General features: G+C 32.2%; 1 protein-coding gene across 1 annotated transcript in view; it reads right to left on the reverse strand.

Moving 5' to 3' along the window:
- Window positions 1–6,138: 6,138 nt before the first annotated feature.
- Window positions 6,139–20,060, reverse strand: part of LOC148300554 (uncharacterized) — a 92,009-nt gene continuing 78,087 nt past the window's right edge. The window contains exon 6 of the mRNA XM_088274609.1: window positions 6,139–6,755. Within this exon, the coding sequence (XP_088130735.1) occupies window positions 6,566–6,755 (190 nt within the window). The 3' untranslated portion in view covers window positions 6,139–6,565. The remainder of the gene's footprint in view (window positions 6,756–20,060) is intronic.

Here is a 20,060-nt window from a genome sequence, read left to right on the forward strand (position 1 = left end):
GAAGTATCTGTACTTATAAACTTAATCCTTACTCCAACACTCATTACATAGTTATCTTTTGAACCTCCTTTTAAGACGTAAAACGTCTGTAAGTTCGTCTATAAATTAACTTAAACATGAAAAAAAGTATAAAAAGTTTTACGTTCCCAGAGATCCTTTCTCTTCCCTTTAACTTGTAACGCGAGCAACTCCGAAAATCCTTCTCTCGAATTTATTTTTTGCACAGCACCTCGCCGGAGTTTCCCCGAAGGGTCTTCCCCCAACACAGGCTTTATTTCTTAAATTTCACCGCCCGGGTAGCAGTCGAGGGTGCAAATATTTGCGTACCGCTGATAATTGGGAACGGTCGGATACCTGCTAGAGATAAGCGTAACCGAATTATTCTATAATATCATTCATAACTGGTAATTGAAATAGTCCATTGATTCGATTCATCTTCTAACTATGCTGCTCTACGCAGATGGATGGCAAGAATCATGGCGTTTTTTTTTAAATTTGTCTGCTACTCCTTACACTATCGAAATAAGATCAGTAAAATAATTTTACGATCTCAAAAATAATACTTTTCTTTAATGTTTTTTTACAGATATTTTCTGGCAAATTAATAAAAAAAACTTTATAAAAAACCCCTCTAACTTCAATCCTTAATTAATTACCCACTACTTAACCTCGCCTACTCACCGAACTATGACTTTTCACTATTTTAGATTTAGTACATGTTCATCTCTGAAGATGACACGGTTCTCGTCGAAACCGGTGGGAGAAAAGTGCCAAAAATAAAAGTGGTAAAAAACAAAGCTCATGTTTTAAATGCATTATTTTTTTAACTAAAATAATAAATTGGTGGCACGACGTTATTTTTTATTTTATTTCAGCCGCGCGCGCTGTGTAACATAGACTACACGGAATTACACGTGTGTAAAGTGATCACTTAAACCAGCCTATGACGGTCGTCAGCCCCGTAAATGCCCAGACTTACATGTTCTTCTTCATCTTTGACGAGATGTCAAAAAATAATATGGTCAGAATAAGTGAATGTTACACGTGTATTACCAATTATATTTTACTATAACCCTTATCCGCACCTAATGGTGCATAGGGCACTGCATCAAATTGACGCAGTGTTATCTTGATCATTACTTACATGAAGGCAAGGTGATCACTCTTGCGCTTCAGGAACCAGTCCAGGGGAATATTAAATAAATATTGCAGTGTTAAATCACTAATATTTATTTTCACCCCCCCCCTGGGAACCGAACCCGGGACCTCCAGCACGGTAGCTAAACACGCTGACCATTACACCACGGAGGCGGATAATTATATTAGTCACGTAATAATTCGTATCCAATAGCCGGTTATCCACGTCACTATCTCGCCGTAAGCGGTAAGGAGAGCTGCTGGCGCCTAGTGAGGCGCTTACTAACTTGTGTTTGAGTACTGCTCTAATCTTCAAATAATCTTGGCTCGAATTCGTTGTTTGCCTAAAGCCGAGAGTTATTTACGCCGTTATTAAATGAGTGCTGATTGTTTGTTTGATAAATTACCGTCTGCCTAAGAGAGAATGGAAACTTCGTAAAGCGTCACTACGCCAAAAGTCACTTTATGCAAAAAAAACAATCCGATATTTCCGATTTTTCTAACCGTGTAAATATCGCAGTCATACAGGAGAAAGTGACTAAGTTACTAGCTTAATAGTGCCCAGAAAAAAATCCCAAAGGATTTTAAACATGGAAGTGTAATATATTAATAATAATAAATAATAAAACCCTTATCTGCACCCCAATGGTGCATAGGGCACTGCGTCATATGAACGCAGTGTTATCTTGATCGTTTACACATGAGAGAAAGGTGATCAGCCCTCCGATTCAGGTGCCAGTCCAGGGTAATATTGAATAAATATTACAGTGAAAAAATCACTTATATTTTTTGACCCCCCTGGGAATCGAACCTGGGACCTCCAGAACGGTAGCCGAGCGTGCTGACCATTACACTACGGAGGCGGACAAATATATTAGAATAATATATTAGAAGAACATTTTGAGTGTGTCCAAATACTTGTTCACTTGTTTACATCTCACCAATAGATGTCTCTAGTGAAGTTCTAGTGATTCAAGAACAAGGTTTCTAAATTGGTTCATATATATAGAACTTCCAAGAATTTGAGTAGTGTGGTTGTCAATAATGGGTAGAATTGGTGAATGTTACACGTGTGTAAAGTGATCACTTGAATCAGCCTATGACGGTCGTCAGCCCCGTGAATGCCCAGACTTCCATGTTCTTCTTCGTCTTTGATGAGATGTCAAAAAAATAATATATTAGAAGTAAAAAAATGACTAACTGCATTGGTGTTTATTTGATTGGCAAGTAAAAGTGACTTAAATGGCCCTCCTGAACTATTTACATTATGTCAGTTGGTCACTTTCTCCTGTACGACTACGATATTTATTTTAACCCTTTGACTGATGAGTTCTAATAAAGATTTTATTTGGAAAACACAGGTTTTTTTTGTAATTTTGGTTTTTTTGTAAAATAATGCATTAAGCAAGGCATTATACGCCAATATTTTCCAGTTTTACTGTTTTACTGTTTTTATTGAATGTTTAAATAAAAAAAATTAACTGCGTTTAAAATTGATCTCAGATCACAATTTTCCATGTAGTACGAGTATTTCTAAGCCATTGCATCACCTCCGTAGTGTGATGGTTAGCTTGTTTAACTACCGTGCTGGAGGTCTCGAGTTCGATTCTCAGAGGGGGGGAGGGGTGAAAATAAAAATTAGTGATTTTACACTACAATATTAATTTAGTATTACCCTGGACTGGTCCCTGCAGCGCAGGAGTGATCACCTTCTTTTCACGTGTTAACGATCAAGATAATACTGCTTATACGATGCAGTGCCCTATGCACCATGGGATGCGGATGAGGGTTAGAAGAAGAAGAAGACTTCTAGCCCATAACTCGATTTTAATCCACTAATTTTGCCGTTGCTATGGAAAAATAAGTTTGAGTTATGTCTTTACCTAGGTGCCCATACGAATGTGGTGCCTTATGCACCATCGGGGTGCTGATAGGGCACAGGAGAATGTACGTTTAGTTGATGAAGTCTCTATTGCAGAAAAAAATAATCATATTATGACACGGTTGAACTGTGGACTTCAAATCAGAAGTTAGCGACACTACCATGAGACCACAAACTGACCATCCAAAATTATTAAAATATATCAATACATAATAATAATAAAATAAAATAACAATTTTTTTTGTTCACGTTTTCAAACGATTATCCATAACTTATAAATAGCTAAAAATTCACTCATTTTTATACAGTAAATATATTTTTATAAAAGAAATCATAATAAGAATTTTAATATTTGGTTTCCACAATAAATAAATATTGTAATATAATTAAAATGTAACTTTTTTTTAAATCACTATATATTTATAGTGGTTTTAAAACAAAGTAAAATTTTAATTAAAAATAGAAAATCACAAAATTAGTTCTTCAAATATAAATTATAAACAAATATTATTCTTTAATATAAACATAACGCACAAATCTTTCAATTTTTTTCTACCATTCATTCTTTACTTGGTATTGTATATTCTTCTTTTTATACTGTTTTTTTGAAGACGATTTTTTAAAATGTATATTACCTGTGTAAGTGGATAATTGCTTTGTTGAAAGATAGTTTAAATTTACAAATGTTGCCATTTAATGATTCCTATTTGTGCCTATTTTTTGTGTTGTCATTGCCACATGTGAATCAATCGTTTTTGTGGTGTGGATACGTATGGAAATAAGTGTGAGTGAATAAAACATTTCAGAATATAAAAAAACAGAAAAATATTTCATTTCTTTACCTTTTGATGTTCATAGAAGTAAAAGTCAGTCAGAGAAGCGAATAGTTGCACTACACTTTGGGAGAGTGAATTCGTAACCACAAAACCCTAAGGACTTTAATGATTTCTTTTCTAAATCTTCATCTGAGTTCTTAAAATTACTCTAAAACAGACCTTAGATATTTTGAGGTTATGTTTCTACGTGTAAATAGTGCTTTTGTGTGTCTAAGTGGTAGTATTTTTCTTAAAGAGACATACCATTTCAAAGAAGAAAGAGAAATTGCCAAAAATGATACACTTATCTCGATATCTGTATTTGATTTATCCATGTTTTAAAATAACTGATCGCAATTTTGCTGACAGATTTTGATGAAGACACCTACCCGCATTAAACTTATATTATTACATATTGTATTTTATTTTTTTAAATATATTTTTTGGCATTTTTCCTTTCTACGATTGTTTATGTGAGCGCAGAAAGCTGGTAGTGTTGGGTGGGTCAAGTGTGCAAATGACTATATCAACTTCTTCGCAAATATCTGAACGACGAATCAACTTCACGTGCTAAGATAGTGCCCATTTAGAAGTGTTCATGCTCAAAGATTTAGAAAGAAGTAGAGACGATTATGTTATCATAACTACAAGTGGGTTTTCGAAGTGCTGAAATCAAACAGAAGACAGAAGGTATCAATCGCGACGAAGGATACATGAAATAATTGGTTTTCGGGTATAAATTTGGTTATTTGATGTTTTCCTTGGCAGTTAATGATTGCGCCCTTCGTTATTTATAAATTGACGCGCTATTTATTCATCAAAGAACTCGATATTGGCAGTGCCAACGATTAAACGAGATTCTTTCCACGATAAAAATGAATAGGTAACCGGTGTCCCATTTAGAATATGAATTCCTTTCGTGAGAACAGACACATTTTTATCAAAGAGCTAACACAAGCCTTTTTACGGGGGTAATTGTGTAGAAATAATGGAAAATGATGTATATTTTCACCCTCGGGTTCTTCCAAATTGCTTCAATCCAGAGACCTAGAACTATTTACTCTTACCTTTTATAACAGTGCCGAAATTACATACAGAAATGAAATGGTCGTTTTTACCTCGTGTCTTCCGTTTGATGTTTTGTAGATTTTTTTAAACTATGGTGTCGACGAAATTGCGACAGTGGCAGAAGATATAGACAGATAGAGACAATCGAGTGTTTGGAAATGAGGGAGAAAGGTTTAGTGCCTTGTAATGACGGCATAACTGATCCAAATACTAACGACATTCTGCCCGGAGATCATAAAACACAAACCGGTAAATAAAACACTTTAAAGCATTGCGAAAATCTCACAACCGATACGCGAAAGATGACATTCGTATAAAAATAAACAAAACATTCATATTGATGAGAACAGCAGTGAACAAATTTTCAATTCATTGTAGGTTCGATACAAATATATGTAAATTTAAATAAGGGTTAGGTTAGACCTTAAAATACGTCTCGACGACAATATGCCACGATAAACTTTTTCAAATACATCCGATTTATAAATGTGTAGTATTTGTTTATGAAGGTATTTTTTTCTACTTGTATGTTTATTTGATTAAAATATTTTTCAAAGATGAATTATAATAAGTCTATTGACAATAGAGGATTACTTTTTTCCATCTTTGTTTTAATAAATTTTATTCTTCTCTGCCATTATTTTAAATTGCAAATATACTTGAAAGCTATGAAATGTATTAAATTAAAATATTTATTTTCCTTTTATTCGTTTTGTCGCAATATTTTTTAATTTTCTGAAGCGACAATGGTACTTAAAAAAGCCGAATTGTTGAAAATTTAAGAAAAAATTACTACTGTTTTACATAGTAATTTTATTTTTATTATTCATTTATTTTATTAACTTATTTATTTTAAAATTAATTTCGGTGCGATGACTAAATCGATAATTAAATATTAATTTTAAAATTTAATTTGTACAACTCCGTTTTAATTCATTAATTAAATATTAAAATCAAAAACTGATTTTCCGAGACAAGTTAATCATATTTTATTATTAAAAACACATAAAAATAAAATTTATGACAATTGTTCCGCCTTGTTATGGCATTTTCAAACTTATGTATGTAATGGACATTATTTTGAAAACGCGAAACATTTGTCACAAATTGTATTTTTATATGATTTTAATAATAAAATACAATTAGTAGACTTTAAAAATCAGTGCTTGATTTTAATTTAGAATTAATTTTTTTTAGTAAATACCACTATTGCTTAAAATCTACTGTGACACGTGTTTCGATGCATTCCGCATCATTTTCAAACACCGTTACCTCAAAGTGATTGCCGAGTCAATTAATGAAATTTGATTTTAATATTTAATATGTCCGCCTCTGTAGTGTAATGGTCAGCACGCTCGGCTACCGTTCTGGAGGTCCCGGGTTCGATTCCCAGGGGGGGTCAAATAAATATAAGTGATTTTTTCACTGTAATATTTATTCAATATTACCCTGGACTGGTACCTGAAGCGGAGGGCTGACCACCTTTCCTTCGTATGTAAACGATCAAGATAACACTGTGTTCATATGAAGCAGTGCCCTATGCACCATTGGGGTGTGGATAAGGGTTTTATTATTATTAAATTGACTATTCAGGTAAAATGCTCGGTATTCTAGTATTTGTGGGTTTATCGTCAGTTCGGAGCGGGCTAGGTTGGGTTTTGGATCAGCTATGCCGTCGTGGTTGTGCCCGAAAGGATGGGGGTTCGCCCCGACGGGGGCCCTTACCGACGCACGGGTTGTGATTGACCATCGCGAAGATCCTGTCGCAGCGTTTCTTCATGTGGTTGTTGGGGCAGATGCAGCCGAAGAGAGGAGACATCCTCAGGCCGGCCCAGGCTTCGCGACATTGATCCCTGCAAAGGAAATATTTGATTTTATTCTGTCAGACACTTATTATTATTTTTTTATCCTGTCAGACACAGGGTTATTCGCCATTTATTAATAGATTTGGCATTTAATTTGTAGAACTCCATTTTAATTTAGAAAATGCCATTACAAGGAGAAACAATCGTCACAATATTGATTTTGATGTGTTTTTTTTTAAACAATAAAATACAACTTTAGTAACTAACTAACTAACTAACCATCACGCCGCTTTCCCGCAGGGGTAGGCAGAGAGAATAGAGCGCCACACCACTCTGTCCTTGCAAATATTCTTCGCCTCTTCCACGTTCATGCATCTCCTCATACATACCCGCCGATTGTTACGACTCCTAACCTGACCACTTTCAAGTATTTGGCATACCTGATCGTGCCATGTTTTTCTCGGTCTTCCTCTGCTTCTTTTCCCGCTAACATTCGCCTCATAAATTTGTTTTACCGTTCTTTCCTCACTCATTCGTTCTACATGTCCAAACCATCTCAACACACCTTTCTTAATTTTATCGATAATGCTTATCTCAGCTTTGCATTCCTTCCTTATTTCACTATTCGTACATCTATCATACATGGTTTTGTTGCACATTCTTCTGAGAGATCGCATTTCGTACAACTTTAGTAGACTCTAAAAATCAGTGTTTAATTTAACATTTAGTATATTGAACTTTAAATATTTGGAAACCAAGTACTTCATAGCCCTTCAGTAAAGAAATAAAATAAAAATTCGACATTTAAATGCCAAAAAATAAATTTAATGAATTATATATGTACATACATGTCAATCTAAGAAAATAAAAATAACACAAAAAATTATTATAACATAAATAAATTATATTCCCTAACTAACTAACCGCTACGCCGCTTCTCCGCAGGAGTAAGCAGAGAAAATAGAACGCCATGTCTTTGCAAATATTCTTCTCCTCTTCCACGTTCTTGCATCTCCTCATACATACCCGCTGATTATTTCGTCTCCTGACCGCTTTCAAGTATTCGAGATACCTGATTGTGCCAAGTTTTTCTCGGTCTTCCTCTGCTCCTTTTCCAAATATATTCGCCGCATAAATTTGTTTTACCGTTCCTTCCTCACTCATACGTTCCACATCGCTCACTCCTTTCAAGAACGTCATAAATAAAATAAAACTTGATTTTTCAGGAGAACGTTTTTAAAATTTAAAAAGAAAATACAATGAATTAAAAATAAATAATAAGTCACTTATTGAACTTTTTACTGTGCAACAGATCTTTTAAGGTATATAAAACCTGAAGGTTTTTTCTCCATTTGAATAATATTTAGTATATTTAAAAACATAATTAAACAATACCTTTTCTTCAAAATGCAAAAACAAAACTTTTTGCCCTGTAGCGGGTAAATATTAAGATAAAAATATGCCACTTTTGCTGGGATATAGTACATTTTCTGGGTATTCCGAAAACATGTACAACTGAAAATTTACGATTTTTGATTTATGACGTCCTTGAAAGGAGTGAGCGACATGTCCAAACCATCTCAACAAACCTTTCTTAATTTTATCTGTATCTCAGCTTTCCATTAGTCGCCATACGTGTGATATATCAGTATACACAGAGTGACGGAGACCGTATTTTAAATGGACGTCATACCTTTAACCTTTCCATTAATATGAATGCTTCGATATGTTGCAGTGCCCTAAGCACCACTTTATGCGGATAAAGAGATCAAGAAAATAGGTTCCTATAAAACTATTTTTGCATTGCCGCAGAATACCAAATGGGGGGCCGCAGCAACCCGAGAGAGGTGCTCGAATTCCGTTCAGATCATATAGGATTATTGGCGTATTTGAATCCCTAATGCCGGGTGGTAGTGGCCGTAAATGATGACGGACCGCGCGTATTATAATAAGGATAGGAGCGCTCAAACTGTGGCTCGCAATTTAAATGTTATTATTTTACGATGATAGATAAATTCACTTTATTAAATAAAGATTGAAAAGACAGGGCTGGTGTAAGGTAACAAAAAAATCTTCTTCTAAACCTTACCTCACCCAACGGTGCATGGGGGTACTGCATCGTTTTGACGCAGTGTTATCTTAATCATTACTTACATGAAGGCAAGGTGATCACTCCAGGGTAATATTAAATAAACATTAGAGTTTTTTTACAACATTTTGAGTGTGTCCAAATACTTGTTCACAAAATCTGGATTATCTCCAATGGGTTGTCAATAATGGGTAGAATTGGTGAGTGTTACACATGTGTAAAGTGATCATTTTAATCAGCCTACGACGGTCGTCAGCCCTGTAAATGCCCAGACTTCCATATTCTTCTTCATTTTTGATGAGATGTCAAAAAAAAAACATTGGAGCGTAAAATCTGAAAAATATTTATCCCTGGTAATCAAACCCGGGACCTCTAGCACGGTAGCTAAACAGGCTAACCATTATACCACGGAGGCGGAGGATTTAAAATTAACTTGGCAATTACCACTGTTTCTTTGATGCATTCCGTATAATTTAAAAACACGTAACAGTATTTAGTTTGGTATTTACTTTATTTGAAAATGCATCGAAATACGTGTCACAAGTAATTCTAAGAAATAGTAGAATTTACCAAGTGAAATTAAAAAAAAAAACTATTGTAAATTTACTAATGCCATCCAATGGTGCATAGGGCACTGCATCGTATTGACGCAATGTTATCTTGATCGTTACATGAAGGTAAGAACATTACTCATGCGTTTCAGGGACCAGTCCATATTAAATAAATAAATGTCAATTTGGTGTTTATAATAATACTATACGTCAGTGCTAGTAGTAGGGTAACACAGTTTGAGGGCCAGTGGAGTGCGAAGGAATGATAATACTCGAATGGTAGTCCCAACTCCCAACGGACGTGTCATAACATATTTCCCGTAAAACTGTGGGGCGGAGATTCATAAAACAAAAGGGAATCAATCCATTTTGTACCCGAACCGTACTTTGAGCCAATCGTATATTCATTTTCGAGCTCCTTATTCTATACCATAGGATCTCAAACATTGGTGCGCATGTTTAATAAAAAAGAATATTCTGTTTTCTGAAATTCAATTATAAAAAAAGTTTTTTTAAAACATTTTGAGTGTGTCCAAATACTTGTTCACAAAATCTGGATTATCTCCAATTACAGGAGTTATTTTCATATTCTTTTTTTGACATCAAAGATGAAGAAGAATATGGAAGTCTGGGCATTTACGGGGCTGATGACCGTCATAGGCTGGTTTAAGTGATCACTTTACACTTTGAGCTTATAATTTGACCAGATAATTTATGTACAACATTTTGAGTGTTTCCAAAGACTTGTTATTCTTATCTTGGCATCAAATTTTCATCATCATCTTTGAAGAGATGTCAAAAAATAATATGAAAATAACTCCTGTAATTGGAGATAATCCAGATTTTCTATACAAGTATTTGGACACACTCAAAATGTTGTATATAAAAAAAGTTGTTTTGTAGAATGTAATTTATTTACTAAAATTAACTAACTACCGTCACGCACAAAATTCTGTATTTGCGAACAAACTTCACCTCTTCCACATTCATGCATCTTCTCATGCATACCCGTTCAGTCCAAGGTCTCCTGATCTGTCCACGGTAAAATATTATATGATCATCCAAAGTTTTCCTTGGTTTTCTTCTGCAACTATACCCAAGCACATTCACCTCGTATACTTGATTTATTTTTCCATTCTTCCTTCACTCATTCTACATGTCTTAAACACTAAAGAAAAAGATGTTTAAATGAAAATGAAAGAAAATGTTATTTTTTTCGCGAATTTTTTCCTCACCTCATTTATCATAATTTTACCATTCGACTTTTAATCATGCATTGTTTTGCCAAACATTCGTCTGAGTGGTCACAATTAGTCAACGAAGCTGACGAATTGTAGTCACTTAGACGAATGCATGGCAAAACGATGTATGATAGATGTTCGGATGATAAATTCTTCTTTTGTCAACTTAATGCTTCGCCTCTATACACTAGAGTTGGTGCCAGAATTACGTTGTGTATTGTTAGTTTAGCTTAGGTTTTGTTTCTGCAATTTTAATAAAAATTTGGGATTTTTTAAAATTCTTCAGTTAACTTTTTGAGTTATTTGTTTATTTTTTTATTTGTTGTTTTTGAATAAAAAAAAGGGTTTTCATTTATTTGGTATTTGATTGAATTATTGCACTATAAACGTTTTTATACGCGTTTAAATATGAAAAAAACCTAATATTTTTTTTAAAACTATGAATCATTTAGATAACTTACATATTAATACCAAATATTTTTTCTTCTAAGATCTCTATCCGTACTCAGATGATGCATAGGGCACCCTACTACAGCGACACAATATTCATTTGCTCATTCCTCTAAATTCTCTCTAAATTCCCAGAGCGACGAAGAAGCGGAGTAAATATCGCTCACTCCTTTCAACAACGTCATATTTCAAAAATCGTCAATTTTCAGTTGTGCATGTTTTCGGAATGCCCAGAAAATGTACTATATCTCAGCAAAAACGGCATATTTTGAACTTAATATTTACCCGCTACAGGGCAGAAAGTGTTGTTTTTGCATTTTGAAGAAAAGGTATTGTTTTATATGTTTTTTTTTTAAAATAAACCCTTTATTTTTCAAACGGCTAAAAAATCTTCAGGTTTTACCTAAAAAGATCTGTTGCACAGTAACAAGTTCAATAAGTGGCTTGATATTTTATTTGTAATACATTTTATTATATTTTTAAACTATAAAAACGATCTCCTGAAAAATTAAGTTTTTTTAAATATGACGTTGTTGAAAGGAGTGAACGATATATTGATTATTTATTACATTACTGCTCTATGGGAAATGCATGAAAGAACATATAGTATGCAGGAAAAATGATAATCACAGATCCGCTCGTACAAGCTTGTGGAACTACTACCAATGTTTATAGCAAGGGGTTGAGCTCTCATATTTACGACGGGTAATTTCGATTAGCATATCATTTTTAACTTTATTTAGTGAATTCATTATATCTCTACTCTTTGGAAAGCCTCCGGGTTGTCTGAAATTGTCAGTTAGGTAGTGAATTATTAATTTCCGCAAAGTGTTATTACAACGACATAAGTAATTAATTTTTAAATTAGGGCTTCCTATTTACGTTAAAGAGGAAATAATTTATACAAAAAATGTATATTAAATTTGAATAAGCATGTATTATTATCATTTATTAGGCTGACATAAATGTAGGGAAGAGGTAGGGTTGCCATTTCATTATCTTAAAACTGGGACGCTTATTGACTGAGAAGGAGAGATTGTGGAATATTAATATGCAACATTTTTAGTGTGTCCAAATACTTGTTCACAAATCTGGATTATCTCCAATTATCAGAGTTATTTTTCATATGATTTTTTGACATCTCATAAAGGTGAAGAAGAATATAGAAGTCTGGGCATTTACGGGACTGACGTCCGTCATAGGCTGGTTTAAGTTATCACTTTACACACGTGTAACATTTACCAGTTCTACCCATTATTGACAACCACACTAATAATAATTCCGATAATTGGAGATAATCCAGATTTGTGAACAATTATTTGGACACATTCAAAATGTTGCCAATAAATTAACTGCTCAAATTATAAGCTAAAATAATAAAAATGAAAATGATATTTTCTGGCGTCTCTCATGTATGTGATTATAATCCAGGATACAGACCTCACATACTAATATAAGAGTTTCTGATCAATAAAAAGCTTCTTTTCATCTCACCAATAGATGTCTCTAATGAAGTCCAAGTGATTCAAGAATAGTGTTTTGATATTGGTTCATATATATATATATATATATATATATATATATATATATATATATATATATATATATATATATATATATATATGTATATATATATATATATATATATATATATATATATATATATATATATATATATATATATATATATATGTATATATATATATATATATATATATAGAACTTCCAAGAATTTGAGTAGTGTCAAGCGGTCAGGTCAGAGTTCGGAAAAAGCGTCGGGTACATGAGTAGATGCATGAATATAGAAGGAGTGACGTTTGCTTGCACGTGTAGATTGGTGTGGCGTTCCGTTCTCTCTGCCTTCCTCTATGGGGAACCAACTTTCAAATATTTGAAATATGTCAATAGTTCTTCGGTCTTCTTATGCCTCTATTACCTACCACATTATAATGTGCGAACGTTGTATGATAAATGTTCTAATCTTGTGTGTTTAAATTTATATTAAATATATATATATATATATATATATATATATATATATATATATATATATATATATATATATATATATATATATATATATATATATATATATATATATATATATATATATATATATATATATATATATATATATATATATATATATATATATATATATATATATATATATGGGTTTGAACTCAGAAAATATGACTCTAGAGTCCGCGACACTATCCACGGGACCACAATCCGACACACGATAAAAAGGACGTGTGGCAACCCTGCGTTTCGACAAGCCTTTGGCGGTATCCGCTTAGTTTTATTTCATTTTATTGCCCTTTGAATCAAAGGGCGCCGCCTTTGCCGGGACACTTTTGAGATGTTATTATTTCCGCCCTACGCCCGAGGGCGGCGCGGCGCCGGGGCGGCCCGAGCGACGAGGTAAATGAGATTCTCCTACCCTTAACAAAGCTCCAAGTCCGAGGTCTATTAGCGCTGCACCGAGACTCGAGATGGAAATAATTCTATTAAAAAAAGTTTAATTTGACGAATTTTCAGTCATTTTTCTCGAGAGATATTTACGTCGTGATGTTTGAAATTGGACACGATTTTGGTCTCGAGGAGGAAGCTGTTTGCTTTGAAATCGGTCAACATTATAATTAAGTTATAATAAGGTGTGTTGAGATGGTTTGGATGTGTGAATCGAATGAGTGAAGAAAGAATGGTAAATCAATTGGAAATAATTCTCAAGATGGAAATAATTCTATTTAAAAAAAAATCATGCGTCGTGATGTTTAAAATTTGGCACGAGTATTCCAAATAGGTTAGTCTCGAGGAAGAAGCTGTTTGCTTTGAAATCGGTAGACATTTTAACTAAGTTATAATATAGAAAGGTGTGTTGAGATGGTCATGTGGTTCGAATGAGTGAAGAAAGAATAGTATAACAAATTATCGATGCGAATGGTAAAATAAGCAAAGGAAGACCAAGTTTTTCAAATAATTGAACTTCGTAGGAATAATTAGCGAGAGGTAAAAAAAACGAAATAAAAAATGTATTTAAAAAAAAACATTTTTAAAGAATGTTATATTTCATCGTGTTATGTATGCTCCAATAATTTTATTATTATAATTATTAATAATTCGATAACATGCAATTTTTTGGATCCAAAATTTAGGAAGAAATTATTTTTAAAAACGTATAAGAATAGACTAATATATGATCAAAATTTGGTATCATTTCTCATTTTTCATAACTCCAAAACTGTTCAATTCATTCCACAAAGACTATATGTTAGATATTAATCACCTAAGATGGTTTCGATTTAAAATTATGCTAATTAAATTATTTATTAAAAAAACAGATCTTATTACCTTCTTCTTTGAAACGTATAACTCGTATAGTACACATTTACTCACTTTTTTCATTTTCATTTTTTTGGTTTTTTGTTAATATCAAAGATTTATAGTTTATATAAGCACTTTAAAACTAATTTTATTTCTGATAATATCTATTGTATTCTTGCCAGTGCACTTTTTTATAACCTAAAATATAATGTATACCCACACAAAGGCCATGCCTTTGTGGGATATTTTTTTGTATTCATATTTTATATTTTTTTGTACTTGTAATTATAATATATTGTAAAATTCAAAAGAATTAAAAATAAAGAAAAAAAATAGGTGAATTGGTTGATAATAATAATAAAAAAGATTAAAAACTACAAAAAAAAACTACTTAAAAGTTTTTCCAGTTTTTTTGCTTCTTCATTATTATGACAGACAAGTTAAAAAAAAATAATTGAACGCTGTTTTTCTTTCTGTCTACCCTGTTTGTTTTTTTCTGTCTACCCTGTGTGCACGCCACTGATAAATGGTATCACTAATACGATGACAAAAAAATATACACTTAAATGAAAGTCTGTTATAATATCGGAGTTTTTTTTAATGTTTTTCTTTTCTCTACACTTCGCCACTTCTTTGTTAAGTAATTGTGATGTGAACACATTTTTCATAAACACATTTTCCACCCCTGATTATTTTCCCCGCATTTAATATTCAGAGCAATTCATCCCCGTGAGACCTACCACCCCCTTGCTCATAAAACTGTAAGCATGTTGTTCAGTATTTGCCTTATTTATAAAAAAAAATACAAACAGACTTTACATCCGCCTCAGATTATTATTGTCAGGAAGTGAAAAACAAAAAAAATACAACCTTAAACGTGCAAAATAAACATATTAATTCTCTAGACAATTTGCCTTTTCGCCGCCATTTTACCTGCGTACGAAACTGAACACTCTATCAATATTTGATGAACTTATTTAATTTTTATTTCTCTGTTTTATTGATGAGCACATACATCGCTCACTCCTTTCAAGAACGTCATAAATCAAAATACTTGATTTTTCAGGAGAACGTTTTTAAAGTTTGAAAATATAATACGATGTATTAAAAATAAATATCAAGCCACTTACTGAAATTTTTACTGTGCAACATATCTTTTTAGGTAAAACCAGAAGGTTTTTTCTCCATTTGAAAAATATTTAGTTTATTTAAACAAATAATTAAACAATACCTTTTCTTCAAAATGCAAAAACAGTTTCTGCCCTGTAGCGGGTAAATATTAAGTTGAAAATATGCCTCTTTTTCTGGGATATAGTACATTTATTGATTAATTATTATTATTATTATTTATTTATTATTATTTATTCTGGGTATTCCGAAAATATGCACACCTGAAAATTGACGTTTTTTTTATTTATGACGTTCTTGAAAGGAGTGAGCGACATATGTGGAGGTCCTCACCAAAAAGTTATATTTCCAATATTGTAAAAAAAATCAGTTAAATGCAAATCTGTTCTGGTTACTGTATTCCATCGAAATCTTAATTTATATAAAAAAAAAACAAAGTGTTTTCTTTTATAATTTTAAATTTGACTGACTCAAAATTGTACCCACCGCTTTATTAAGTCGGATAAAAAAACTTATTTGTATTATTATACTAAAATGCTTTACAACATTTTGAGTGTGTCCAAATACTTGTTCACAAAATCTGGATTATCTCCAATTACAGGAGTTATTTTCATATAATTTTTTTGACATCTCATCAAAGATGAAGAAGAATATGGAATTGTTTAATTATTTTCTAAGAATTTGAGTAGTGTGGTTGTCAATAATGGGTAGAATTGGTGAATGTTACACGTGTGTAAGTGATCACTTAAACCAGCCTATGACGGTCGTCAGCCCCGTAAATGCCCAGACTTCCATATTCTTCTTCATCTTTGATGAGATGTCAAAAAATTATACTAAAATGCTTTGTCGTGTGTCATTCTACATATTATATTTTTTAAATAACAGTAAGTATAATATATGTATTTACCTATGCAGGCTTTATTTTTTCAAATAAACTTCGTAAGTATTATTAATACAAAACTCATTTATACATATATAATTAAATGTTTTTTTTTTAAATATATTTTAAGTAGCGAAAAAGTGAGGAAAAAAATTAAATAAAAAATGCAAAGATTTGATGACAGAAAATATCAAATAAATATATACATGTACATACTTAAAAGGAATTTAAAGATTTCTTAGTACCCGGAGGCTATCAAAACTTTCGTCCAGATTTTAGGAAAAAAACAAGCGACTCGATTTCCATTATTATTGGGAATAGGATCGTAGATACAGGGTGGAGCGAAACTGTTTAGTCGGTAATTTATTATTATTATTATTTTGCTGATTTTGCTGATTTTTTCATAAAAATGAACAAGCCATTCTTGACATGGAATATGAAAGAAAAGCATTTTTTTAGTATTCAAACTTCACATACAGGAAAGTACATTGACGAGCTTATAGCTAAAAAGAAATATCTTCCAACCAACCAAAAACAGACTAGTGATATTGATCAAAACTTTTGATATCTTATATAGCTGTTTGCGATCAGAGGGTAATTTACAGTTGCATATACTATTTTATTTATTTATTGATTTGACGTTTAATTTATAGAACCCTTTTTTAAAAATTTATAAATTAAGTGTAAAATAAAACACACATTTTTTAGTCTACTAAGTTAAATATTATTAATATAGTAAAACTATCACTTAAGTACCTAGAATAGTACCGTTAATCCATTTAATCTTCACATTCGTTTGAAAATGCCATAACTAGGCTAAACAATTGTCACAATATTAATTTTTACGTGCTTTTTTAAAAAAATGAATTACAACCTAGTAGACTAAAAAAAATCTGCGCTCTACTTAAAATTAATACGTTACTTATACTTTATACAATATATCACTTTATAAACTGTGCAACAAAAGTATAAGGAGATACATGAATGTTGAAGAGGCGAGGAACGTTTCAAAGACAGAGTTCTATTTTCTCTGCTTACTCCTGCCGGAGGAAAATAGCATTTACAATTAGGAAGCGAATGTGATTGGTAATAGAAGCAGAGAAGACCGAGGAAAACTAAGCATTATCAAGTATTTTAAATACTTGAAAGTGGTCAGAACAGGTATGTATGTATGAGGAGATGCATGAATGTGGATTAGGCAAACAATGTGTATACAAAGATCTCTCTGCCTATCCCTAGGGGGAAGTGGCATGGTGATTAATTATTTAATTAGTGTACAAAGAAGTCCTTTTTTTAACGATTCATTTTCAAACATATTTTTGAAAATAACACAGAATTTTCACCACGAAAATTTCAGTAATTTTTATATACGATTAAGTACTTGGAGTTTTGGTGCACGGAGTACTACGCCCAGAAATGTCGAATTTGTGTTGAGAATATCGGCGGAGGATTTTTCTCCCATTTTCGAATTTTTGTGGATTCACGTCGCGTATAACATTATAGCGAAAGTTTTCCGATAGGTAACGTTTTAAAGGAGATTCCTAATGAAAATTGGAAAAATACTGCTTAGACGACATTTTAAACGACGCCAACATCCCAAATAATAAGTAAGATATATATATATATATATATATATATATATATATATATATATATATATATATATATATATATATATATATATATATATATATATATATATACACACACACACACACACACACACAAAGTTTTTAATTTATCATTTATTTTTACCACAGATATTTTGTAAGGAAACTGTTTGCTAATTCAGAACCATTGCATGGTATAAACTCTTAATTTGTTGTATAAATGCTTTAACGATATAGCAAGTGTATTTGCCTAGAATTTGCACTCATAATTTACACGAAAATATACTTATAACTTTGAACATAAAGAGTAAAACCACTTAGAAGTAGGAAAAGGCTATAAAACTTATAAACTTGAAATTTGAAAAGGAACATTATAATTTGTCATTGATTGATTCGGCAGTCACTTTGTGGTAAAATCTGTCCATTTTTAAATTATGTTATTACTTAATAAATACCACTATTTCTTAAAATCTACTGTGACACGTGTTTCGATGCATTCCGTATCATATGGTGTTTTAAAATGATACGGAATGCATCGAAACACGTGTCACAGTAGATTTTAAGAAATAGTGGTATTAACCAAGTAAAAGATTAATTAAAAATTATAATTTGTGTTGCATAAGCCGTAGCTATATTTCAGATTCACTCGGACATAAGAAAATTCAAAAACTTATCGTCTCGTCTACCAACCAATTTTCCCGACTCCTAATCTAGCCATTTTCAAGTATTTTGAATGCCTGGTCATGCAATGTTTTCCTAGATCTGCTTCTTTATTTCCTACATGTAGTTGTATTTCAGTAATTAATTTCATTTCTTGGGCAGAAGAAAAGCCGGAGGGAAAGAAAAGTTTTGAACACAAAGAAATGTTCATGTCTCGACCAGACGAGGCGGCGCTTTCTCGACTTCACTCGACTGTAAACTTGCAATCAAATATAATAGAAAATATCAGAAACCGCGCTGGTTTTGACGCTCCAATCTAAAATGGACAGGGATATTCAAGAAAGCATCGTTGACTTAATCTGCTAAGTCCCCAACTCCATCTGGGCTTAAAAAGGTAAAGTTTCTAGCTCCAAGTAGGCTGGCTTGTGACAGATTATAGGTATCTTAACTTGATATGAAAGATCTATCGTTCCTTTTTTATGTCGTAGTCGTACAGGATAAAGTGACCAACTACCAAAACGTAAAATGCTAAGGAGGGCCAATTAAGTCACTTTTGCTTCGCAAGAAAATAAACCCCAATGCAGTTTGTCATTTTTAACGAATCAATATATTATACTTCCAAGTTTAAAATCCTTTGGGATTTTTTCAGGGCAATATTAGGCTAGTAAGATATGAAATAGTCAATGATCACGTTTTTGTAAAACAATGCACTTGGTCACTTTCTCTTGTATGACTACGATATGAAAGAAATGGAAGTCTGAGTATTGCAGGGCTTTTAACCCTTAATAACTAAGCATTTGTCTGGCGGACGCAATTAAAACGTGAAACTTATCAAACGTATTTATTAAAAATAGGAACCGGTTACATGGGACTCAAGTTTGGTTTATTAAGAATTAATGTAAGAGACATTTAAAAATAAATCACGATTCCACAAAGCTACTACACATCGCTCACTCCTTTCAACAACGTCATATATATAAAAAAAAAGCTTGATTTTTCAGGAGTTCGTTTTTAAAGTTTTAGAATATAATGAAATGTATAAAAAATAAATATTAAGCTACTTACTGAACTTTTTACTATGCAACAGATCTTTTTAGGTAAAACCTGAAGGTTTTCTCAAACAACTCTTTCTACCCTGTAGCGGGTAAATATTATGTTAAAAATATGCCAATTTTGCTGAGATATTGTACATTTTTTAGGCATTCCGAAAACATGCACAACTGAACATGGACGATTTTTGATACATGACGTTGTTGAAAGGAGTGAGCAATATGTCAGTATTGTGCGATCCACAAATGGCATTGTATCTACAAATATAGTTTAGTTATGTAGGGTTACTACCCTTATTTATTTACTAATCTTAATAATAACCTTTCTAACCATTATTCGCATCTAATGGTGCATACGGGCACTGCAT

This window comes from Brachycentrus maculatus, unplaced genomic scaffold (assembly GCF_059751285.1).
Source record: "Brachycentrus maculatus isolate JH-2025_06_01 unplaced genomic scaffold, ASM5975128v1 h1tg000693l, whole genome shotgun sequence".
NCBI classification, from domain to species: domain Eukaryota; kingdom Metazoa; phylum Arthropoda; class Insecta; order Trichoptera; family Brachycentridae; genus Brachycentrus; species Brachycentrus maculatus.